The sequence below is a fragment of the Ceratotherium simum genome, chromosome 17 (assembly GCF_057802395.1).
Source record: "Ceratotherium simum simum isolate JZ-2026a chromosome 17, ASM5780239v1, whole genome shotgun sequence".
Lineage (NCBI taxonomy): Eukaryota > Metazoa > Chordata > Mammalia > Perissodactyla > Rhinocerotidae > Ceratotherium > Ceratotherium simum.
In genome coordinates this window covers 37,928,258-37,956,144 of record NC_141916.1, presented here as the reverse complement: position 1 = coordinate 37,956,144, position 27,887 = coordinate 37,928,258, and the positions used below count along the sequence as shown (strand labels likewise).

The 27,887-nt window shown below is 33.8% G+C and overlaps 1 protein-coding gene across 7 annotated transcripts in view; it reads right to left on the bottom strand.

The window, feature by feature from the left end:
* SOX5 (SRY-box transcription factor 5) overlaps nt 1–27,887 on the bottom strand; it is a 964,162-nt gene that overhangs the window by 301,808 nt on the left and 634,467 nt on the right. For all 7 annotated transcript variants that reach the window (XM_087442676.1, XM_087442678.1, XM_087442679.1 and 4 more), the window contains one exon: nt 1,015–1,225. In XM_087442676.1, the coding sequence (XP_087298802.1) occupies nt 1,015–1,225 (211 nt within the window). The remainder of the gene's footprint in view (nt 1–1,014; nt 1,226–27,887) is intronic.

The window sequence follows — 27,887 nt, the reverse complement described above, 5'->3', positions numbered from 1 at the left end:
TATGTCCCAGCTACGCATGTGGTAGGGACCCAGAAATATTTAATTACTACATGACTCTCAAATGCACTGGTTATCATACATTTTGTGCCAGATATAATCTACCAGTGTCCTAACAACACACTAGAAATGAGCCCAACTCAGTGTTACATAGTATAAATGCAGTATATTTTTGGTGTAAAGTATGTCTTTTTATGTCACTGTTTTTCAGTTGTTTGTTTTCAATTTCCATCTGACTCTGAAATAGGAGGCATGGTCTTGTGTGAGATGCGGCATCCATGCTTAGGATGGACGTAGGTTGAAATAGGACTTAGTAAACATCTGTAACATAAAGGATGACTGTCACTTATGCATAAATTATACAAGTTGCATCAGTTGTTTGTTTGCTTTACTTCAAGATTAGTCCATGTGCACCTATAGGCTACTATCAGTCATTATTAAAGAGATTTATAAGATGAGATTTAAAAGAAAGTCATTCTGGAAATTGTACAAATGGGAACTTCAGCATAGCGAACAGAGTTAGAGAATCACTACTTTTTAAATATACCATAGGCCTAACCAAATTAATTTTGGACTATACAAGAAATAGACCTAACTATCAAGGTAGCGTAAGATGGATTAATGTATAAAGGTTACAAAATGTAACAAAGTTGTAAAATGGCCTGGGGGGAAAAATTGGAGATGAACAAACTAGACTGCAGATATTTGGCATGTAAGGTGATGACTATTCCAGCCTCTGCTGCCATGTTCTATTCTTGAATCTTTAAGTTTTACTCAACCACAAATTACTCATGTGTAAAAATAAGGAAGACATCACAACAGAAATTAACAACTAAAAGAACTGGGATAGACATATTTAAATGTGTCTGAAAAAAAATACTATCCATCTTCCTAGCATTAGGTTTCCATTTTGTTCAATTTAACTTTGAGAGTATAACTCAGAAAACAAAACTAAAGGTTAAAATCAAACTATGAAAATCAGGAGGTGACAACTTTGTTTTCTTTTCCAGCCTTTACCTTCTGGCTCGTTTTTGATGAGCTCTTCCATTTTCCTCTGCTTCAAGGTGTCAACAACATCAGCTAAGCTGCCTTTACGCCGTTCAGGAGTTCCCAGGGCTGTACTAGACAAGGATTCGCCACTCTGTCGCCCACCTTCTTCTGCCTTCTGAGGTGAGGTAGATGAGTTGTGTGGGGCAAATGAAGACATAACTTTATTGCCATCAACTTCCTGAAAGAGAAAGCAAAGGAAAAATAACCATATTTGTTTAAAATTCAGTAAGCTTTTTTTTTCAATTGGTTATGTGGCTTATTCTGCTGAAACACTAAAAAGTGAAATGGCACTCTGCAAGAGCAAAGGAATAAAGAAATTTCTAAAAAGAATGCATTAACTTTACAGGCTAGCTCTAGATTGAGTCAAAGATCAATTCATAGGAGAAATAAAAATATGGAGATTCTCTTCCTTAGATGGAGTACAAATGGCAATATGGCCTTGTCCAAAGCCTATATTGATTAGAATTATTTATTTTTCTGCTTTTGTTTGCAAGTCTTAGATTTTCCTATGGACATTATATGTAGCAGTAATCTGTATTAAACCTCCTCATGACATTGTAATATTTAAACAAATAACATTATATATACTTTAATTTTCATTTTAAGTAGCTGCCTCTTCTTGATGGTACTCCTAATTAAAGTAAGGTCCTCTTTCAGTTCACCTCCCTCTCATGCTTTTAAGAAAGCATCAGCCACACGGGTTATTTTGACATCAGACAGGCATATTGCAAGTTCATTTCTGCTTATGCTGAAGATATTTCAGATTCCATTTGTTACCTGAAGCACTGTTTCTGTCGATACTCTCCTATTTTGCACTTTAAGCCACATTTGCCCTATAAAATAAAGTTTCTTGCAGTCTTTCCCTCTTCATAATTGTGTATGTGTATGAAAAGAATTTATTCTTCAATTCTAAAATAAATATATTTTTGGTGTTACTTTTGTCTTTATTTTCCCTGCAATTTCTAGCACAACTCTGGCAATCTGTATAATATTTGGAGTATATTTTTTATAAAAGGCACTAAATTGATTTTTCAGACATTTTCAAGAGAGTTGATATTAACATGATACAGAAAAATTAATTTTCTTACTTAAAGATTTTCCTTGTATAGTCTCTTACTTCCACAGTCCTTTGACTTCCCACAAAGCAGAGCTCTTCTTAAAAATAAATCTGTATCCTAAGATCTTTGAGGAAGTTAGTTTACCTCTAAGCATATTTATTAATTCCATAGCATTAAAAGTTTCCATTAAAATATATTTGAGTGTGTGCATACTTAATATTCAGGATAATAGATTATATCCATGTTTACATATTTCTTCTCTACCTATTTAAGACATGTTAATAGGATCGGTTGACTCCAGAAAAGTGACAAATCACATTGACTTGATACCTAATGGTTTTAAGGTTAATGCTAATATTTTTGACTAGCTTAAAAATAAAAAATAATGATAAAATTGTCATTCTAATTTTTTAAAACAGATTAAAAAATAGAGATGTTAACACAAATATCATAATCTGTTCATATGATTTTTTCTTAATGGATGAGTACAAGGAAATTAGCTATAGTACAAGCATCAATATGTTGTGTGGGGCCGAGGCAATGTGGGGAAAGCAAAAGAAAAAACGTGTGCTAACAGAATCTTCAAAATTATAATTCTAAACCCAAAATGGTTTCCATTTCTTACAAACCTTACAGAATGTGCCTCTGATGATTACTACGTCTCGACTGAACATTCTATAGACAATACTTTCATAGATGAATCTTAGCTTATAATGTACTTGGATTTAGAAATCACATGCCTAATGTAATAATTATGAGCTCTTGCAGGCTAAGTGAAGGTACACTTCTGGAATTATTTATTTAAAATCCACACATAAATACAAGCAAACACATAAACACACAGACATCTTAAAAGAGCAATGACAAAGTCATTCAGTAAACTAAGGAAGGTTTTTATGAATGGCCCATAATACACATCAGCTCAGTTTAATGTGCAAACCAGAATACAGCAAAATCTCTGTATTCACTTCCCACAAATCTTTCTTTTCATTTATTTCCAGGGTCAAAAGCAGAAACACCCCAATTTTAACTTCACTTTGAACATTTCTATTTTATACTCTGTTTTCACATTATATGATGACAAGCTTTACAAACCAGAATTTGGCAGTTCAACTTCACTTGCCATAATTGAAAATTACACACATCTTTCTACAGCATCATCAGTAGAGAGAATAGCACCCAAATTCTATATCAGAAATATTTACAGAAATTATTTTGTAATTATCAGAAATATTTCAATATTATATCAGAAATATCAGAAAATATTTCAATTTAAAGTAAAATAATATCCTATTTCGCATGTCTCTAATTTTCTACACCTTGCAAAGAGCAAGGACATTTTTAAAGAATTTAACATATTTCACAAGTATTCTAAACTCAGTTACCACAATAGTATAAAAATTAATTAATTAATTATGCATTACTGCTATTTCACATAGGAACATTTATCTTTTTGCTATTTCACCTGTCTGATTACATTTCAGCCTCTGGCACTGTTAATCCCTTTAACAGTTTTATGTAGTTAACAGATGTTTCAGTGTGGGACTCCACTGTTCATTTGCATGGTGAACAGCTTGTTGAGGTGCACTGCCATAGTCTTCAGTCAAGGTAGTCCTATCGTTTTCAGTGTCTTCCCTGGAATTGCATTTACCACACCTGAAATAATGACTGCATGTTCCCCTTCACTTTGCCGGCAGGTGAACATCTAGAGTCTAATAATAACAAAGGCATTAGTGGTCCAGACCAGCAATATATATTTAATTGTTTTGTAAATTCTAAGGACCAGTTTCAGTATTTTGCAGAAGAGCTCTCAAAACTGTGATGTATGACTTCTAAAGTCTAATGATAAAAGAGTACTAAACTTTTAGAATGAGGTTGATAATCTTCATTATTCTTGAACAAGCTTTACTTAATCTTGCCCCCTTTGCAACCATGAGACAAATGAAGGGATCTGCCTAAAGTATCTACGTATCTATCCTCATTGAAGTATTTTTTTGAAAATCCATTCTTGTTAATTAATTCTAAAGACAGCATTTTGCTATAAACACTTTGAGAGAAATATTATTTCAATCATAATATTCATATTTTAATTTGATAATCTGGTAATTGAGAAGAACTAACTCATTTGAAAAAAGAGATTATATGTAACTTAACCAGATATATAAGCTCCTTTTATTGTCCAAATGACATTGCATCCTTGACTTCCAGCCTCAAGAAACACATTATCATGTTTACTTTTCCATCCTATACACTGAAATTAAATTCATACAGGGTAGTAAAAACATTATATTTAATAGTCAATCTATCAGACAATAATTGCTAAAAATAATAGCGAATATTTATTGAATATTTATTTTGTGTCAGACACTGTTTCAAGTGCTTTATTGCATTAAGTCAGTTCATTTTCACGGCAAGCCTAATCATGATTTGTACTTCATAGCTGGAGAAACTAAGGCACATAGACTGAAGTAAATGTATGAAATCATATGACTAATAAAAGGTGGAGTGCATAATCAACCCCAACCTGTTGAGCTCCAGAGCCCTGGTTCTCAATCACAGTGCTAATACTACCTCTCTCTTAAAAACAAAATTCCTAACTATGTCTATATCTATCAATGTTATGGGTGAACAAGATATCCTATCTTCTTCTTAATAATTAAGTATGAAAATGAGAGCTTTTCACCCCAATATGTTCAACTCCTAAAGAAAAGAAATGATACATATGCACTGAAATTAATTAATCCAAATATATTCTAGAGTTATAAAGCTCTCTCCATCCAAATAGCCACTAGTTTATGTCATATTCAAAAAAATAAACCTTAAGGTTTAAATAATTATTTAAACCAAACACACAGATTTGACCTCTAAGTGGCTAATCAAAGTAATGGTGCTCAGTAGTCTATGATTTTTTAATCTATCTTTATAAAATGTGTGGGCATCTTGAGCCTCCTTTCTAGTACAATAAAGTTTTGAACTTAGGAAAAAACAGTATAGAAGATTTGAACTATCTTTAACTAGATTCGCATTAATGCAAGTTCATTAATTTTGGTATTGCATAGAGATAGCATAAGATGAACTACAGATACATAGAGAAAGTGCTTTGGTGCTGAACAAGTTTTGACATGGTCATATTATTATGCCAGTAATGGGCCATTGTAAATATCACCAGGACAAGGCAAAACAAAACTCTGAAAAATATCTTAAAAGCTACACTATTTGGTTGAAATGGGTGAAGATGGTCAAAAGGTACAAAATTCTAGTTACAAAGTAAATAAGTCCTGAGGATGTAATGTACAGCATGGTGACTATAGTTAACAATACCGTTTTGTCTATTTGAAAGCTGCTAAGAGAGTAGATCTTAAAAATTCTCATAAGAAAAAAAATTTGTAACTGTGTGGTGATGGATGTTAACTAGACTTATTGTGGTGATCATTTCACAATATATACAAATAGCAAATCATTACATTGTACATCTGAAACTAACATAATGTTATATGTTAATTATATCTCCATAACAAGGCTGTATTATTTGGTTATTCCTTAATTCTTTAAAAATTGAATTATTTTATTTTGAAACTAAATTGCACTACAATAATGCACCCCATAACAACATTTCAGTCAATGATGGAATGCATATAGCTGATAAGCATATAAGATTAGTACCTTACAGTCTAGATGTGCAGTGGGTATACCATCTAGGTTTGCGTAACTACACTCTATGATGTTCACACAATGATGAAATCACCTAACAATGCATTTCTTAGAATATATCCCCGTCATTAAGCAATGCACGACTGTACTTGTAACCTACTCCGTCAAATTAGGAGATGCCAAATTTAATTTTGTAATAGAAAAAAATACATGATTATCGCATAATAAATTCAATTATTTTTAGTTTTCTTGGTTAAGATAATTTTTCATAAAAGTTCCACACGACACCCTAAACCAATAATGCTTACTTCTTTTGGATTACAGATTCCTTTACGATAGCTACAGATGCTCTCCTAAACACATATGTACATGCATATAGTCAGACACACACTCACACAACTGCACACACAATTTCACATACATAGAGTTTTAGAAAGTTAATTTTCTACTTTCATAGTTCCAACTATGAACCTCCTCCATGAAATCCCCCAGGAACTCTTATAAACCATGGATTCCAGGTTAAGAAGCTCCAACCTAAAAGTATAACTTTCCAGAGAAGTACTATAATCTCATCAATATATAAAATTAAATGATTTTAAAATGGCCAGTTATTATTTGAAAAAAAGAGCCTCAAACTATAGGTTTTACTGCCATATTATTCAGATAAACTTAGTTAAAGGTGTATATGTCAATAACTTAAAATTTTAATAAGCATTTAGAAAGAGATTACTATTTTAATTATACTTTAGACAATAATAAACACATTGAAGAGTAAATTACTAATGGCAATCATTGTCTTCTTATTCACCAATCACCTTGTAATAATGCACATATAAATTTGAAACGTAAGGCAGAACAAATTGCTAACTTTTATAAATTAATGTTACCATTTTGACAGGTCATATCAGTTCAATTTTCAAATAGGAATTTTCCCGAAAACAGGATGTAAACATATGAAGGATACATTGATGCAAAAACCAACACTTAAAAAAGCTCAATAGCGAACACTAAGAAAAACTCAATAGTGAACACATCTTTGGTTAATATGATGAAATTCAGTATTCTGGGAACAGGATATGTTTGGTTCCAACACCTATAAAAGAAAGGTCAGCACTTCGAGAGAGATCTCTGAAGGGTGTCTGTTCCATTTGTGATTACTGCTAGTGCTAAAGCCACAAATTTAAAATCTTTTCTAAACTTTTGTCTAAAAAAGAGCCGCCTAATGTGTACCTAGGTCCAGTGGTTCAAAAAAATAAAAACTGACAGAGGCAGTTTTGTTTGCGCTATTTTCATAGTCATCTACAGAGACAGAGCTTATCACAACTGGTCACCTTTCTATATTGGACAAAGCCACCAATAACACGTTTCTAAAGCTTACTGAGTTTTATAATATCAGCAATTCTTAGTGCCTAAACAACTACAAGGTAAACTAATTGAGATTCCAGATATTAGATGAATGGTTCATAAATCTGTCTAGAGATGGGATCAGCAAGCTACGGATATGCATATTTATTTTTACGTTTCCTAAGAGTTGTGATTATCAGATCCTAGGCTCGGAGGACTGGCCTACTCCAGATTGCTCACAAGCTTGTCACAAAAATTTAAAGTCAGTTTTTAAGGAATGCTTATATTTGACATACTTCAACATTTTATGAGATTATTGAAATTCCCTGAAAATTAGCACTCTAAATTCTTAAAATCATTCAATTATCACAATATAAAAAATATGTAGAAACTCTAAAACACTCAAATATGTACTTGCATCTTTTTTGCTCTATGATCTATGGAAAGTTCTATATTCCATATCCTGCTCAGTTCTGAATTTTAAAGAATACTGTAGAAACCTTACAGATTCACCAGCCTCTGCAATAGAGACACAATCTACTCTTGGGGGAGATCTAATATTCTAGTGACAAGCCTCATCAAGTTTAGGTAAAAGATTATTATTTTATAAAAATGGCTCCATTATATTTCAAATATAGGACCTAGTCCATATTTCAAAGACTTTTTAATGTTTTTGGACAGTGCAAACAGAAGAAGTAAAAGCTGTTTGATGCTTCTTCAAAGCCTATAAATATAGAATCTTTTAAAGATTCCTTTGTTGTGCAACAGGATGGAGATTCAGCAAAAGTCTAACTTGGTTTGCATTTTTTTTTTTTGGCCAAGCATTGAGGTGAAATGTTAGCCTAGACTCATATTTAATTATTGATCCAAAATCTAAGTAAACATTGAAAAGTGCGTTCTTTCTTAAAATGCATTCACATGACACTAAAGAACAATAAAGGACAGGTGATTTGTAAAAATATGATTCTCAAACGGTGATCAAGAACCAGTATCATTGGCATCCCCTGAAAATACTTTATAGGCTTTTCTCCGGCCTCACCCCAGACTTCCTGAATCAGAAACTCAGAGGGTGGAGCCCAACAATGTGATTTAACAAGTCTTCCAGAGGAGACTGCATACACACTCAAGACTGAGAACTACGAGTATAGGAAAACTTAAGAGTTAAAGAAAGAAAAAGAGGGAGAGAAGGAATGAGGGAGATGACTGAAAGCTACAGTAGTGAAGAAAGGTGTCATAAAAGTGATGGGACTTAATGGAGTTTAGAGGAGAGCTGAAAGGTAACATATCCCAGGGAGGAAAGGATTTGGGGGCATGGGGAAGAGGGAGAAGAGTTAGTAAACATGAAGGGGTAAAAATGACCAACACCAGTTGAAGGAAAATGACATTGATTTAATTTTTTAACAGCCATTTTGGTACATGTTGAAACAGGCTTATGTTTGCTGATTTCTTATGAAATTGTTTAGATTAGAGAATCTGAGATTTATGTCAAAATTCCATTGTGGAAATAGATTGTTTTTAGAAATGTACTAAAAATTGGGTTTGAATTTATTAATAGTTTAATCTTGTTTATAATATGAAAATAAAACAATGATACTATGTTTCCTTTGTTTTTTTAAACCAATATCATATTCACCATCTAATTTAATTCCAGTGAGTGAAAGAGAAATTTAACGGCAAATTTTCTGATTAAATAAGAGATTGTATAAATAGGAAAAGCAGTCTTAGAAAGTACTTTCATTCGCATGTAGATGTTATAGGGGCAGAAGTGTCTAATGGTTGTTTTTTAAATACTCCTTCAGAATCACATTTACTAAGAATCTCAGAAATGCTGCATTCAAGAAGAAAATGCATGTTTTCATGTGCTCTCAAAACCACTTAATAAGCAAAAGTGGCATTTAGAGAATTCTAATACATTAACTAATAAAACCTGTAAAAACAAAGAACATTTTGTGCTGTGACAGCCTCATTATCTTCCTGCTGATGATTTGTGCGCTGTGTCTTACTTATGTTTAAACATCTAACAAATACACTTTAAGACATTTGATGATCTCTTCTCTGAGGGCTCAAGGGTCAACCATAAGACGTTTCTAAACAAAAATTAGACTACATATCAAAACACTTCCATTTAACCCTAGCACTGTGGATTATATAACAATATTTTAAGAAATAAAGAAAAAAACATTGATTGTAACTAGCCATTAATTACATATAATAATTGACCTATCAGTGTCCTAAGAAGCCTCCAGAACATTCTTACTGTAGTTGTTAATAAACTTGACTAAGTATCTACCCACTCTGAGTCTGAAGGAAGAAATGAAACTTGAGGAATTCCTCACATTGTGATCTGTTTGGGAAATGACTTGCTTTTATCCCATAGAGCAATGAGCACAGTTTCTTACACAAAATAGACACTTGGTAAAATTAATACGCTCTTTGCTGGCATTGTTTATAACTGAGAACTGACTACGTATTCAGTGATAAGTAAAATAAACTGTGACCCCCATGAAGTAAAATATGATGTTAACAAGGCAATATAAAGCAGTGGTTAAGCAAACTGGAGTCAGGAGTCAGGATGTTTGGGTTCAAATCCAGGCTCTGTCATTTATTAACTATATAAACTTGGGCAAGTTAGCTAAACTCTCCAAACTTCAGTTTCCTCATCTATAAAATGGGATAATAAATGATAAGTAATTCATATGTGCTATTATATAGTATCATTAATCTCCAGAATTTAACAGTAATGAAAATAATTCTTAAAAAATAAGAAATATTATTTCATTCACTCAATTTTCTCTTTCATTTATGTAATAAAAATGTTTTGAATGCTAACTTGTGAGGCAGCATAATGATGTTTGCAGCTAAACGCAGAGAATCTGAAGCCAAATAGCTTCGGTTAAAATTCTGGTTCCACCATTCACTAGCTGTGTGACCCTGGGCAAGTTACTGAATTTTTCTCTGCCTCAGTTTCCTCATCTGTAAAATGAGGATGATCCTGTTATCTACCTCATTGGGTTGTTAGTGGATTATGAGTTACAAAACAATGAGTTATACAAGTTAGGGGATGACATGAGTTAATACATATATTACAAATTATAAAACTCATAAAATGGTAACTGGGAAATGACAAGAGCTAGATGAGTATTTGTTAAAATAAGTATGCTCCACGCATCATATTAGGATGTAACGATGAACAAAACACAGAATATACACAAACAAATTTTAAAAATGCCAGTGCCTTTACCAGGAAAGTGGAGAAGATATAAGTAAGAGACAAATCCCTTCCACTACCCACCCCACCAAAAAACAATTAAAGGCATATACAAGTAGTTTCAGAGTTCTTTCTGCTAAAATTAAACTGCATCCATGGAATCAATTTTTTAAAGAATAATTTTAAGGTGGACCATTTTTAAAGATAACCTAATACACACTTAAAAAAAAAAAGCAGTCCACACAATGTCATGCGACATTAGTGTGCTTTTATCTGTGCTGCATACTCAATTTTCAAATTTCACAGTTTCATGGTTCTCTACAAAGTGATAACTCAGGGAAATGATCAAAGAAAGAATGTTCAATTACTCCTCATTACGAAATAAAACTTTTTAAAGTCAAAGCCTGAAAAAAATTAGAGTAATGAATTATTTTTCATAAATACATGACACCAATTACTTATTATGCCATATTTCTACTTTTCTTTCATAATTCTCTTTCTTCTTGTGAGACAGACGTATCAAGATTTTTCTTTCTTCATGAGAACATTAGCACCACTAGATTCTTTTGCAAACAAATCCTTAGGTTCCTTTACACTATAAATACAAAAAAAACAACAAAGATCTTATGAGGAAGGCTAGATTAACTGCTAACTCTCCATTTTTGCTAGCTTCCCTCCTCTCCAGTAACACCTTGAATAGAGTCCCTTATTGGCAATATGTCTCCTCACTAGATCAAGCTGATCTCGTAGACCAATGTCAGTTAATTCTCTTATGCCATGAAACTTCTAGGAAATGAAACTCATCTTCCTATAAAAAAAAAAAGCACTAAAGGCCTATTTTTCTATAATAATTAAGACTTTCAATAGAGCACTATATTTATAGAAAAAATATCACTTTTTCTTTGAAAGGGACCTTTAGTATAATTAACATTAAGCAGTGATTTGAGATATAAGAAGCACAAGCTTCAGTTCTCATTCCAAAAGTAACGGTGAGGCATTAAACAGTCCACACGCTCTTATAAAATTTCCCAACTAACTGAATTATTTATTCATAGTATAAAGCAGAATTTCCTGAGCCTGCTTTAGCAGGCATATAAGGACCATCTTGTAGCACACACAATCATTGAGGCACTGGCATTCTTTATGTAAAACATTGGGTTCTCTGCAAAGATTATTTTGACGCCGTTTATATGAGTAATGCTATATATAAATTTTGTTATGTTAATCTTATAGTTTTTAAGACTTTTAAAAATATTTCTAAACTACTAGGCATCATCCTGACTAAATATACAAAATCTGTTTAAATTCACTAGTGTTTCAATAAAAATATAGCTACCACTCCTAGAGTTCTTAAAGCTACTGTTCTAAAAGTTTTATGGACATTAACTTTTATAATTCTCAGAGAAATTCCATGAAGACTATTATTCCTATTTAACAGATGAGGAAATTAAGCTCTGAAGAGTAGTTTACCCAAAGTAATAGTAGGAAATGGTAAATTGGGGGATTAAACCCAAGATTATGTAACTTTAAAATTCATGCTGGTCATCATAAAGTTATACTATCTTCCTCAACTGATTCAGGTGCCATAAGGGATGCCAAAGGTATTAAAAAAATAAAGTTCATTTTCTCTCTCCAAAGTGTATAAAATTAAATTTTAGAGGCATTTAAATACACAAGAAACAATTAGTAATTACAACAACTATAATAAATACTAAATTGAATAGTAGGAAATTTTACATGCAGAAGAAGTTAAAAGAAGAGAGAATATTGGAAATCAAAGGAAGGTGCCAACTTCATCATAACATTAGCACACTGTTTTGGGATTGCTTATTTAATTTTCTTTCTACACCGTGAAAGCAGGGAGCATGTCTGATTATTCACCATGTATGTCAGACTCTATTATTCATGTTTAATACATACATACATATTGAGTTAATTACTTAATTTATTAAATCTTTATGTATAGATAATCTTTTGGTCTAAGCCTAGAAAAAAATAGGTACAGAGGAAAAGACAGAGACCATTTCTCCCTAGAGGCATCACCCAGAAAATTTTATAGTGTACACACATACGTACATACACACAAAAGAGAAGGTAGTGGCTTAACCCAAAGAAATGGAGAATAATAAATTGGAAGAATGACAATCATAGGAGGATAATTTTATGAAGGATCATAAAAGTCAAATAGAATTGTTTACATTTGATCTGACAGCCAATAAAGAACTATTCTAGATTCTATACTGGGTGATTCTTTTAAAGCAGATTGTTAGGAAGATTAGTCTAGCAGTGGTATGGAGAATGAACTGGCTGGAAGAGAAAGTAAAGATCTGCACCGAACAGGAAACTGTTTCCATGTTAAATATGTAATGATAAGAAGCTTTCCACTAGATTGTAGTTGTGAGAGTTGAAAAGAACCATCAATTCCTAGAGACGATTTGAAGCAGTAATGATAGGAGCAGATAACTTGAAAATAAGAAGGAAGGAGTCAAAAATAAACATAGTTCTTACTGGGAAGGTTGAAATAATGATTACGGTATGACAAAAACAGAAGGCTTAGCAAACAGATGATTATTAAAATAGAATCAGTATATCTTAAAAAATTAATAAATAAATCCACATACCTAAATTAGTCTATAACTTGAGCATTAGCCCTAACTTCTGACTCCAGCACTGTAAATAATAGGTGCCTTGTAATCTCTCTCAGGATTCAAATGATGGATGCGTTTATTGTTCGAGATCTTAAATTTCCATGTGGAACATCCAAATGCAGAGGCACCTCGAAATAAAAGGTGCAGGTAAAGAAATAAAGGTGGTAAAATGATCACTTATGAACCATTCATTTCCAGTGAATGGTTATATCCATTTTAGTTCATAAGCTCTCAGAAAGTGGAGAGCTCCACTCAGGGAGAAGAGTAAATGGCCAAGCCCTCTTCACATATGTCTAAAAACGGCAGTTATAAGTGGGTATCACGTTCTCCTTCAGTGACTTAGGTTTACCATGTAAATTTTTGAATATTATGACAATGTATAATTAGATTTTGAAAGTGAAAATGTTTTGTAGAGAAAAATGCATACATGGAAATAATGAGCACCTACAAAATATGCAAAACAGAGAGAAATGGGAAAATGAGAAGCCTCTAGAATAAAAACGTCAGAATAAAGGATTTTTGTTATTCTAGGAAGACTAAAGTATGACAAAAAGATAGCACTGTAAAAATAAAGGAGAAAATTATAAACTGACACACATTTTTTCCTTATTTACAATGAATGGGCTCTCAGAATGCTGAGTTCTTGGTGCTATATGTTTAACCCTTAAAATTTATCAACACCAAAAAAGTCCTGCAGAAACCTACTGCTGTGAGTGCTTCACCGAGTTGTGATGACAGGCATAAATAAGAGGTGATGGTGTTTTTTTCCCCATTAATAAAATACTCTGTCAAGGGAACCTGTTGGGGTATACATATAAAAAAAATGAGCTTGTATTTTTTAAGTTATACTAAATCCTACGGAGTATAGAGAGGAGATAAACAATTTTGGATTTGGGAAAGATGCATTCTCTCCTACAATTCTACTTGAATTGAATTCCCGACTTATGAATATCCCTGGATATTTCTGATACTCCAAAGTGATTCTGGCTTGGTGCTCAATAATCCACAACAATGCTAATCCAAAATAAAGACATGTATTCTTTATAGACTCCACAGCAAGAGAATATAAGCTTTATTTGTGTTACAAAGCTACAATGTTTGACTAATGAAGCTCAATTTAAATAGTCATTCTCTTTAAGCCTGAAATTTATGAAGACTGAGTCTCAGGATGGGAACCAACCAGGTACTGCTATGCTTACCATCTTGAGATGACACACAAGCAGAGGCTTCTTACAAAAGTCTTTTGCTCTCTATGCATTATACTTAGCAACATCAAACAGGGAAAAATAATTAAAAAGCTCTTATTGAGCACAGAGACATTGAACATAGACAGGGGGTGAACACAAAGACAGAATATTTGGTTACAAGAGTCACACTTCATTCATCTCTTTAATTAATTTTTTTATGGTATATTTTTGGCGTTTCCCTTACTATTTTTTCTATTCCTTTGGTTCTAACAAAAGTATACACATACATGTATGTATTTCATTAAGAGGAAATAAAAGGGCTGTCTTTAGTTAAGATGTTTCCATTCACAGAGACTACACATTTAAAAAATAAATTGCCTGAATAAATTCAATTATCTAGAGAAGCAAAGGAAATCACATGCAAATGACATTATATGCAGAGGCCATTCCGACAGCTTCATGTTTATTTTTATTGTTTCAGTCAGTGGAAGGGAGAAGCTGTCAAAAATACAATGTCTCTTCCTTTTTAAAGGCCCAACATCTCTGGTACTGAAAATTGCATGAGCAATGATATCAAGAGAAGAAATCTGTCCACTGCTGAAAATAGGAGAAAGTTCAGACTCCCTCCAACTTAATGCCAGCACACAAGTGGGCCCCCATACACCTTGGCTCTATTTTGCCTCCACAGCAAAGGACATTTAATTTGCAAGCAGTCCAGTGTCAACCCAACCAGTGAAGACTGGCTTAAAAAAATAGTGTATCCAAAAAACATTAATAAATCCACATGTTACATTAGCCTATAATGTGACCGTTAGTCTTGTCTTCTGATGACAGCATTGTAAATAGCGTGCGCTACATATGACTTTATCAGAAGACACACTTTAGCCTTTTACATTCCAATAAGCAGTAATTAAATATGATATTTTTGCTTTGTTCTTTGAATATGACAAAAATACATGGAGAAGATTGAGGCTGGGCTTTGTAACAGGTTCTTGCTGAAAATCTCTGGCTTTTTACACAGAATTTACGTGCTACCTACCTGAGTTCTCTTGAAGCATGAATGTACCAAGTAAACGTGGCATATATTTGTATTTTCTTGCCAATTCCAAATTCATTCATTCAGATCACTCATTGTAGGCCAAATTCTTATCCAATTCCACAGAGCTACCGATTTTCCTGGAAGTGAATAGCAGCTTTGTCCACGGAAACAGGAAAGTCAATAGCAGGTCTGTGCATGGAAGAACCACGCAACTAGTGGTAAGGATAAGAATTTGACCACAGGATTTCTTAAGTGTGGTAGAATCTAGTTTGAAATGACCTAAAGGATGAAGCTTTCAACATTTTCACTTGGGTGTCAATTCCAAAACCTGACAATTTGAATAATAGTGAATTTTTATATGGCCATCTTATATACACTTTGATTGCAATATGCATGAGGATAATTCTTTCCTTCAATATATTTGTATTACAATGTTCTTTATTTATCATAATTAACCTCAGATTTCATTCAGAATCTGAGGGCATATTCTTAGCAAAATAATAAAAGTACCATTTAGTAAACTTATTAATGTGCCAATCACTATATTGGGATTTTTAGTAGGCCATTACTTTGCTTCCTCCTAACAGACATATGAAGTATGTAATATTATCACTGCTTTTACACATACAGAAACTTGAGTTTAAGCCATGTACTTCAAGTTAAATAACAAGTAATTTGAACCCATATCTCTCTAATTCCTTCAACTGTGCTTTTAACCATTATGCTACATAGCTTCAGACTGAAAACACCTGTTTTAGTATTACTAACCTCAATCTAGTTTTCTCGTCAAAGTTTGTTTTATCTCCATACACGTCATTTCTCAATCCCATACAGTGTTTGTAATATGCCAGTTTGGTTTCATAATGTACTTTTATTAACATGTTCAGTTGTATATACTATTTTAATTGGCTACATCTTACATTTCAATCTTTTTGACTTGTATTTCCAAATGAAAATTAAGCAGTTTTGTCAAACTTCTAAATAACTTTTTTTTTTTTTTTTGCTGAGGAAGATTGGCCCTGAGCTAACATCTATTGCCAATCTTGCTCTTTTGCTTGAGGAAGATTGCCCCTGAGCTAACATCTGTGCCAAATCTTCCCCAATTTTGTATGTGGCAAGCCACCACAGCATGGCTTGATGCTGTATAGGTCTGCGTTCGGGATCCAAACCCAGACACTTTGGCCTGCCAAAGCAGAGTGCGTAAACTTAACCACTAAACCACTGGGCAGTGGTGTATTTGAGACTACCGAACAGTTCTTTTCCTAGATTTATGATGGCTCACCCTCTGCTTTTCAACCATCCCAGCATTGCCTGTTTTGACCTCTAAATCCTCTAAAATGTATTCAACAGCCATAATAATTTCCTACTTGTCTTTCTAAACTTCTTTCTTATGGATATGATCTTGGTATTGTGCATTGAAGATCTCTCTCTCAGTGGGTTCCACCCTGCTTTCAGGAAATACTTACAACTCCTTTGGATGATACACAAACTTATTCATCATCACTCTCCCCTCCATGTAGTGACAGGACCATAATTTAACTCCTTGCTTCCCCTAGGCCATGCACTTCTTATTTTCTCTCTTTCCTGCCTCTTTCAAGACAACATTAAGCTTTAAAATTCGGCTTAGGTTTACTTCTGTGGAGAACTGTAAATTCTCAATATATATTTGTAGAATAAATGACTATTTCAATTCACAATTTCAAATTTTGTGTCTATGCAGGTAATTTTCACATTTCTATCGCTTGGCAGGGAAGTTTCAATCACATATTTCCAACAGTCGATTTTCCAGCTAAATATCTCAGTACCTCAAGCCCAATGTATATCAATGTGAACTCAGAATTCTGTCACCCATATCAGCTGTCACTCTTGCCTCACTTTTGTTTTCCCTCCTTAGAGTGGCACCAACATTCTCCCAGTCACACAGGAGTGAAGCACACATCACTACTTTTGATCTTAAGCAAGTCTCTTCACCTCTACGAACTTTAATTTACCTATCTCAAAACGAGAGTTGTGGACTAAAAGACCTCTAAGATCTAATGTCAGGTTTAACATTCTATAGGTCTGTGGGTGGTAAATATACGAAAACACAGCAGGTAATTGTCTTACCTTCAGTCTTTCACCATTCTAAAACTCTTATCATTCTATTTTTCTTTAAATAGTCCACATAAAAAATATCTAGATTTCAGTAAGATAAATTAGGAATTTGTATTATTTGCCACCGCTGAAATGGATTAAGTGGCCTAAGTCTGTCCCTATGGCAAGGAATAGGTTTTTCCTAGGCATTATGCCACCACGAAATGGACAGTGATACCTCTTACTGTGAAAAGCAGATCTGTAAATTAAGCTCTAGCTGGGTGTAAATAACAGAGGAGACGGTAAAAAAAAAAAAAATTCTACCTACAAACACAGTTAATATAAAAATTATGACTTTTATTGCTAATTATATATATACCTATATATTTTACATATATGTATGTACATAATGTATATTTTTGTAACTAAATATGAATCAGGTAGAGTTTTATCTTCAATTGAAAAAGAATGACATTTTGAAGAAAATGTGAAGAAATGACAAAAAACAAGGTACATAACTTTAATTTCCTTCCCTCCCTGCCTTCTTTCCTTTCTTCCTGCTTTTTTCAACAAATGTGTTAAAACTTCAACTGCTTTTAATATTAGCTGGTTTAATCCAGATTTCATATTTTGCCTTTTCTGCTTGCAGAGTGAACTGTTCTGTTTCATGGCTCTATTCAGTATTTCTAGGAAGAAGAAGACAATTAGGATTTCTTTTCGTTGAACTGTCCAAAATGCTTAATTATTCATCTGATTTTGCCACATTCTGACTGGCCTGGCAGAAGAATGTTAAGGCTGAGAAGAAAATACATTACAAGTACTTCGAAGCAAGCGAAAATTATTTTTTTCATATTTGAGCAAGGAAAGTAAATATAGATACTCCTGGTCATTTCTCATACACTTCACAAAGCCTACTGCAATCTCTGTATAATCCAATCTTGGGTTACAGGTAGCAGGGTTTTTTTCTGATACAGAACAGATAAAAAATGTTTGGTCTTATTTCACAGAACTTATTTGAAGCTTTATATGTTTCTCTAAACTACAAATAAGCCAATTACCAGCCAAAATATTTCAAGGCTTTTCTTAAACAGGACACCCATCTCCCCTTATTCCCACTTCATCCTGGACTGAATGCTGGTTCAATTTTGCTTCCACGGATCTGGTCTGGAAACAAATCAGAATTAGACTTTTTTAACTTTTTTTCTTAAAATACATACTTAGAGTCTGAACTAGATCATGAATTAATGTTTAGTTCATGAGATAGGATTTTATATCACCAAGCACCCAGGTATTTAGTCCGGCTGATGTTCTTTTCATAATGAGACTTTCTTGATGAAGGAAGCAGCACAGACCACATTTTGAGTAGCACTGCTTTAGAACCATTTGCTCAGCAATTTCCTTTTCTCCTTCAGTCAGAAAATGTTGTTCTTCTGCTGTAAACTCTCATAACATATCACAAACCCCTCCATCTGTAACACTCATCACAACGTTATCAAAGCCCTAATTAGGATTTATTTGTGTATCCATTTTCCCAACCAGATTGTGAGTTCCCAGAGGATAAAAATGTGCCCTTCTCATGTTTGCATCCAGTATATTTTATACATAGGAGATATTCCATAAATGCTAGTTTAATTGAAATGACTTCTCTCCCCTCTCACTACACTAAAGGATGAGGCATTTAAGATTTAAGTAAAACATGGCCTCCTCCTTTGCAACAATTTTTTCCTATCATACTGGTACTCATAATGCACCTAGGGTGCAGACAGTATTAGAGACTACCAAAGTATTTAAGGGCTAAATAGAGAAGGTGCTTAGAATGAGACAAAGACTGGAGAAAACAAGTAATTGAAAATAAAAAGAAGAAGAAAAGAGTATATAGAAGTCCATGCCAAAAGTAAAAGGAAAGTTGAAATATTTCTCATAGATTTAACAGGGTATTGTAAAACCATCTGCAATTCAAATAGAATATTATGGAGATGGGGGAATGGGGCAGAAGCATAAGTACAGTGAGAATTATACCTGATTTCCAAACTTTTTCCCTATACCAAAGGTTCTAATTCTTTTGCTCTCCATTATAAATCTAGAGGCTTTTCAAATGCTTTACACACTTCCCCAACAAATACAAACTCTAACTTTACCCATTTGTCTTCTAGAGAAGAAAGCAATGCAAATTGTAAGGAGTAATGAAAATAAAAAGACAATCTTGAATTTATATATACGTATATTCAAAACTTTAGATATAGCATTTAAAATTAAAAAATGCAATATTTCAAACTACTTAGGTTACACGAGAAAACTGATGTGGATCCACTCGCATAGTCCAACAGGCAGCTGAGCCTATTGCAGCCAAGCTACAAGGTCTAACGTTCGTCTCACAATCGCACAATAACTATTCCACCTACTTTTTCCCCGTCGCTATGTAGACCAGGTATTTGGACATGGAAAACAGGACTTGGTGCTAAATTTTATTCTAAATTGGATTTGTGCCATTCCCAGTGGTTCTGCTGGGTTCATATTTCTTAGCTATGGTTTCTGGTTGTACTGATCTTTCAATTTTTTCACTATTGCTACTTAGGTAAGATATACTATGATAAAGTTTGTTTTGTTTTGTTTTTCAGTAGAAGTGTATAAATGAGGCACTTTATTCACTAAGAAAATCTCTTTATAATTACAGGGATCATATAAAATCCCCTTATCCACCATGAAAATCTGGTAGCTATTTCAATGTAACAAAAATGCTTAATCTATTCAAAATCAGATGAAGGGACAACTTTGTCCTTTTAAAATTATAAAATAAAAATTTTAAGGCACGTATTTTCTTCAAAAAATAATAAACAATACCTTTGAGAGAACTATTTAAAGAAACTAAATGCCTATGTATAGCTCATATATTAAACTAAATGCATCTCAATTACAAAAATTTTCTTTTGATGTCAGATTTTGATTGTTTCATTATGTCTCAATGAACTACTCAGCAAGTAAAGCAGAAATTTAAAAACATGGAAAGAAAAATAGTACTAAATTAACCGTTTGTTTGTTTCACTTTTTTATCAAATGATTTGTCTTATGGTTAACTGTATTACTCAGAGTTACTGAAAATCTCCACATATATGTATAACTGCTACAAATTAACATGGATTCAGAGTTAATAGTAACTTGATCTTTGTTTTGGACTAGACAGTAGAAGAACATTGGGATCAGTTGGCCAATATCACAATTCAAGCCACTAAAGGATTATGATGACAATTCTCACTGAATCTTTTGTACATGTTACATTCATCCACTTGTATACCTTCAACTTGCTGACTGATGATTTTATGAGCTTTCATCATAAATACTCAAAAATACAAGCACAAACACACATATAACCAGACTGCTTCTCTTCTTGAGAAGTTATATTATCTGTCTTTAAAAGACATGAAAAAATAGTCCCTCTTATGGTTTGATATAAGACAAAGCATTCAAAAAAACTGAAAACCGTATAGACAATACTGTATTATAAACTTCAAAGTAGCTAAGAGACTAGATCTTAATTGTTCCCACCATAAAAAAGAAATGATAATTATGTGATGTGATAGAGGTGTCGGCTAATGCTACAGTGGTAATCACACTGCAATATATAAATGTATCAAATCAACCTGTTGAACATTGTGTTGTTGTTACACACAACAACACAACAACACCTTGTTGTTACACAATGTTATATGTCCATTATATCTCAATTAAAAAATAAATAAAAGAAAATTGAAAACTATATATCTGTTTTGGGTACAGACTGGCAGTAGAAATATAAAAAACTGGTTAATTAGTTTACATTTAAAGCTTTTGTCCTCCATGCTTTTCTTGGACTATGAAATCACAGGTACTTAGTATACACTTCTATGATCATATTACCATTTAGCTGGACTATTTGGTAACTAGTTCGCTATAAATCTTGGGAGTTCTATCACAAAGTTATTAATATATCCTTGATTTTAGAACAACTGGGAAGATGGCTGTCTTCAAAAGAATTCTAAAGGCTGGCTACGGAACAGTGCAAGAAAAGGAGGCACGAATCTAGCTAGCCATGTTAGCCAGATGCACCCTGGAAATCAAAGGGGTGATAAATATTCTTGGTAGAATGTCTTCATATTCAGTGACCAGTTAAAGCTAAACCAGTGGAATACAATGCTTTCACCAAATGCATAGACAGTCAAAATGACCTTTGCTCTCAAACTCGCTAAACCTGTAAAACATTGGCAAAGTTTAGTTTAATATCTTACTTTCCTCACATGAGACAGCTTGAGCAAATGAAAAACAATCATTTTTAAAAGTTACATTATTTATAGCTCATAAGCAAAAATGCTTTTTTTCACTGTAACTCAAGCTTGATATCTGCATTTTTCATTAAATCCATATCTCTGAGCATTTGATTTCAGGGCCAAGAATTAACTGCAATGTCATTGCTGACACCAAAAATAAACCACTAGTTTACATGTTAATGAATCTTTACTATAAAGTACCAGTTTGTATGTCTGCCAGCCAAGGAAATCATTCTCATCAACACCTCAATTGCAAAGTCTTTGCATATACTCTAATTTCCATACTATATTTTTTCTTAAATAAGAGTGTCTATTATTTCTGCTTTAGATTATATCATTTTCTTTTCTTTGCCATAAAGGATATATAGGAGCCCACTGGTAAAAGATTACTACCACTGTGGAAATAAAGCATATGAGGATGAATTTTCTTTAAGAGATTCATGAAGCAAGTTCGATAAGCCACATGGTTAACTGGTCATCGTGCTACCAATATTTAACTTGCTATTAAATAAAGAACTTTCCGATAATTTGACTGTAAAAGACTTTCACCAGATGGACTTTACTATTGAGAGCTAAAGGCTCTTTGGTAAATGTATGGTTAACATTTAGCAAAAATCTTCTCAGTGGATTTTCTAAATTAAAAAAGGTTCAATATTAGGTGCTTGAAAAATGGTGAGTCACAAAACTACATTCTGTTGTGTAATAAATCAAGGAATGAGAAACAAGCATAAGAAAATGTATAAAGCCAAGTCATAGCCAAAAGAAAAGGGAAAGATGAGTACAAATTTTCTCTGGCCTAGAAACCCAAAGACAATTCATTTCCAGTAAGATTCAAAATATTTCCTCATCAAATTTCTTAGGTGAACAATCTCATGAAAATGATATTTTGATATTCGTTTATTTATGTTTAATAAATGGACACCATAGCTCTTCAAAGAGGAAATTTCAGTCCCAGTGCCGCATTTCCTCCTTGGGTGGTCACTGCTGGCTGTCAACTCCTGACAGCAGTGAGGCTACCAACTTCAGTGTGACTCTATAATAGAGAACAAAATAACCTAGCTGCTCTTAGAAATCTCTATGACATTTGAGAGAGGCCCAATAAAACTACTGCCTGTTGGGGCAGGCCCGGTGGCATAGTGGTTAAGTGCGCGCGTTCCGCTGCGGAAGCCCAGGGTTTGGATCCCCTTGTCAAGCCATGCTGTGGGCGGTGTCCCATATAAAGTGGAGGAAGATGGGCATGGATGTTAGCCCAGAGCCAGTCTTCCTCAGCAAAAAGAGGACGATTGGCGACAGATGTTAGCTCTGGGCTAATCTTCCTCACAAAAAAAAACAAACAAAAAACTACCGTCTCTTATAAAACCCCCTAAAATGAAAGGGAACGGGAAGAGAACATTTGGTAAAGACAGTAGTTGAAGGCCTACCATGCAGAAGAGAAATTTGAAAATCAGAAGTAGAAACTTTGAAGAGAATTTAACCAGAAGTTTGAGTTATAGGAAGGGAGATAGAGTGAAAAGATGATCTAGATCAGAAGATGAACTCAAAGAGACACAAGGTGAGTCCAGGGGCTGTACTGAGTAAAAATATACTCTCCAGGGAGACTATTTAAACCTGAACCAAAAGTGAGGAAGTCCTAAGGGAAAGGATTAGTCCTATAAATCATGAGAAAATGCTTTGAAAGACAGATTGTACCTAAAACAAACTCTCTGAAGTCCCTAATCCATACTGTTTTCCAACTCAAACCACTGAGTACCAAAAGAAAGAGGGAAAAGGCAATAGATTTGTTGGATGCATACTCATTTCATAGTTCAAAAAACCTCAGGGGGCCAGCCCCATGGCCTAGTGGTTAAGTTCAGCGTGCTCTGCTTTGGCCATCCAGGTTTGGTTCCTGGGCTCAGACCTACCCCACTCAACAGCAGCCATGCTGTGGTGGGGACCCACATACAAAATAGAGGAAGATTGGCAACAGATGTTAGCTCAGGGCGAATCTTCCTCAGAAAAAATAAAAAAACCTCAGGCTTTCCATGCTTTGAGCAGACATTTTCTAAGAACAGTGAAGAGTTTAAAAGTAAGCCATCAATATCCATTCTATCTCATGGTCCTGACTCAAGGCTATGACCACAGGATAGTGGATATTCTTGGCTTGTTTAAATTGAGAATGTGTAGCTTACCTCATGTTAAACCCGTAACAAAAGATTAAGAGGGAGTTTTGCTTTGTCCATGGAAGTGAGTAACCTTAAAACAAATCAGGACGTTTCTGTTCAATAATCATAAAGTAGAATCTTCTGACTTAGAAACAATAACACATAAAGAGACACTATCCAGAGAAAAGGTAAATTAATTTTTCTAAAAAAAGGAATCAAAGAGCATAGAGAAAACCATCTGTTCTGTATCATTAAGAAAGTTGTGTGCTGAAAGGTTTTCATTAGGATACCTAAGGACCTCAGAAGATCATTTTAAGTTCTATAATTCTAGAAAAATTCTCCTAGTGTTTTCTTCTTGATTAAAATTTCTCATAATTCTGGAAAAATTCCCCACTGTTTTTTCTTGAACAAAAGGTTCCACTATTTTGTCTTGATAGAAATAAAGGAAGGAAGAAAGAAGGGAGAGAAACAGGGAGGGAAGAAAGAAAAGAGGAAGGGAGAGAAGGAGGCAGGGAGAAACCTGATTAAATAATAGTGAATGATAGTGCAAATGAGCAATCCTGACTTGTCTTGACTTTAAAAAGAACTAGAGAATTTTACCATTAAGTGTGAAACAGCTGTTAGTTTGAGATTGTACTAGTATCATTCTATTAATTATTTACAAATACAAAGCAGTGGATGTTGAATTTTATCAAACATGTTTCTGAGCATTTTCATATAAGATTTCTCCTTGAGCCAGTGAAGATATAGACTGGGGTTGGCACAGCTTTTCTATAAAAGGCCGGAGAGTAAATATTTTCAGCTTTAGGGCCATAGGGCCTCTGTTGCAACTACTCAACTCTGCCATTGTCCCACAAAAGCAACCATAGACACTATAAATAAATGGGCATGGCTCTGTTCAATAAACCTTTTTTTTTTTTTTTTTACAACTACAGGCAGTGGGCCAGATTTAGCCAGCAAGCCAGTGAGCAGTAGTTTCTTGACCCCTAATATAGATTATGCTAATATATATTTCTGCTTATCAAACTCTCCTTACATTCCCCAAAATAACCCTTTTTTAGGCATGGTCTATTAAAAGTCAAGTAAAAAGCTCTGATAACTTTCTGTAATATTTTATTTAGAATTTCTGCATCTATATTCAAAATTAGATTGGACTTAACGTTCTTTTGGGGGAGTGGTTTGGTATTATAGTTATGTTAATTGGATTAATGTATTTTTTTTTGCTCTTAAAAAATGTTTTAGGGCCGGCTCCGTGGCTTAGCAGTTAAGTGCGCGCACTCCACTGCTGGTGGCCCGGGTTCGGATCCCGGGCGCGCACCAACGCACCGCTTCTCTGGCCGTGCTGGGGCCGCGTCCCACATGCAGCAGCTAGAAGGATGTGCAGCTATGACATGCAACTATCTACTGGGGCTTTGGGGGAAGAAAAATAAATAAAATTATTAAAAAAAAAAAAAAGTTCTATACAGCATGAGAATTCTCAGTTTCTTAGAAGCTGAAAATACCTAGCTGGTTATAGGCACCATATTTTGGAGATTATTCTTTGACTTTGCAAAAAAAAGTCTTATGGTTAGAGTCTGCTTAGGTTTCCTACTTTCTTTGTAGTCCTATAAAATCATACATTTCAACAAGATTTTCCAGTTTGTTAATAAATAATTTTATACAGCCATATTTGCCAGTGTATGTTCAATGGGATATTACTCCTCAGGGATTGAGTCAAGAAGCTTTATACTAAAGAAAAGTGTGACTTTATATATATTTTTATATATATATATATATAAAATCAATATATAATATATAATCAATCTATGATTGATTAAATGTGGAAACATTAGGCAAGAAAAAGTTAACTAGTTCTCTGAACAACAGGACTGATTTCTCAGAATCTTTAATATACCATGTAGAATGTGAATATCAAAAAGTGGGATCATGAATTATATTATAAAATGCTTTCCTAATTGATTTGGCTAAAGAACCTTCATCTTGGACATTGTACGGTACATGTGATTTTTAGAACACAATTCTGAACATGCTCATATATATTATACTCATTTATAACATCTCCATAGCTGTAATAACATTACCCTTAATCTATTCTACTTTCATGTATTTATGTTTGCTCTTTAATCTAGGGAAAAGTTTGCCCAATTTTCTCTCAGTTCACTTATTTCTTTTCTTATATTCTTCAGGTCCTGTCCTATGCCTTCATTGGGGTTATTTTATTATAATGTTTTTCTGCCTCTCAAGTTAAATGCTTTGTTCTTTTTTCTCCATTCATCCTACTTAATAATGAAGGCACTTAAAGTTATAAATTTGCCTAATATTAGAACTTGCATCATTTCACACAAATTTTGATATGTAATGCTGTTATTCATGCTGCTATTTTTTAAGTAGCTTGTAGTTTTGATTTTTATTTTAACACAAGAATTATTTAGTAGTGTACTTTCTTAACAATTTTAAGTGATCTCTATATAGATAGATATTAAGTCAACCTTATTAACTATGTTTATCAAATCCTCTAAATATTTATGTTTTGTCAAATTCATCTGTGAAAGAGAAAAAGATATTTAAAAATCTGAGTATAATTGTATGTCTATCAACATCTCATATTTCCAACATTTTTCCCTTCATATAATTTAATATACTAAAGTAACTTTTTCCTTTATAAAGTTCATTTAATGTACAAATATTCACGACATATTATTTCTATATAACAACATAAAAGGACTCTATACCAGGCATTTTATTCGACTTGGTATGACATTAATAATGCTACCTCTGACTTCCATCTGTGGATGCTTACTATATTTTTACCTTTCCTCTAATTTTTTTTTGTGTGTGTGAGATCAGTCCTGTGCTAACATCTGCCAATCCTCCTCTTTTTTTGTTGAGGAAGACTGGCCCAGGGCTAACATCTGTGCCCATCTTCCTCCACTTTATATGGGATGCCGCCACAGCATGGCTTGCCAAGCAGTGTGTCGGTGTGCGCCCGGGATCCGAATCGGTGAACCCCAGGCCGCCGCAGTGGAGCGTGCACACTTAACCGCTTGCGTCACCAGGCCAGCCCCTATCCTTCCTCTAATTTTTAATATGTCCATGTTATTTTGTTATACAGGTAACTTTTTAAAGTGGTATAAAACTAGATTTAAACATCCAGAAAATATTAATCTTTCAAAAAGAAAGTTTACCCATTTACATTTAGTGTGATAACTGACAACTTTTTACTTCTTGTTTTATAAGCTTTCTCTTTTTGTCTTTATATTTTTTCTTCCCTCTTTCTCTTAGTTTTTATGCTTTTGGTGGAAAATACTATATCATGTTGACTTTCTGAATATTAAGGATCTCCTCTAAAAGAATCTCTCGTATTCAGTATTCTACTTATTGCAGGCATCTAGTCCCAGAATAAGGCTCTCTACCATTCCATATTTCAGGTGGTTATGGCTGCCTGCCCCTCCAGCTGCTCTCCTTTTCACCCCCAAGGCTCTGAGTTAAGAAGTGATAGTGAAGTTTGCCAGGGTCTTTTCCCGTTATTTTTTGACATTTTGCTGTTTCATAAGACATAAAATAGCATCTGTCTTCCATGGCTTTCTATATCAAATTCTACAATTCACCTGAAAGATATTTGTCGAAGTTTTAATATATGACTGTGCAGAGTGCTCATAAAATATATTTATTAAATAAATAAAAGAGAACGGGAAGTGAGGGATAGGAGAAAGCTTAATTTTTATTTTTTTCTGCTGAGGAAGATTCGTCCTGAGCTAACATCTGTTGCCAGTCTTCCTCTACTTTGTATGTGGGTTGCCGCCACAGCATGGCTGACAAGTGGTGTAGGTCCACACCCAGGATCCAAACTCGTGAACCTGGCCGCCGAAGCGGAGTGCACTGAACTTAACCACTATGCCACAGGGCCGGCTCCGAAAGCTTAATATTTTTGATAACACACATATCAACTTACCTCTAAGTCCTAAACTTCACTAAAAGAATTACTTTTCAATGTTAGAAATAATTTAACATGGGAGAGAGTGGCTACTTAGTGACTTCTTATTTTAACTGAAAGAGTTGTTAATGCATCTAATTTGACAAAAATATACTAGGAAAGAAGAAATTATCAATGCGGAGAAGAAAGAGGAAAAGACTGACTTCAAAAGTCACTCTTTAGTATTAGCTCCCAAATAATACATAGCATACCAGAG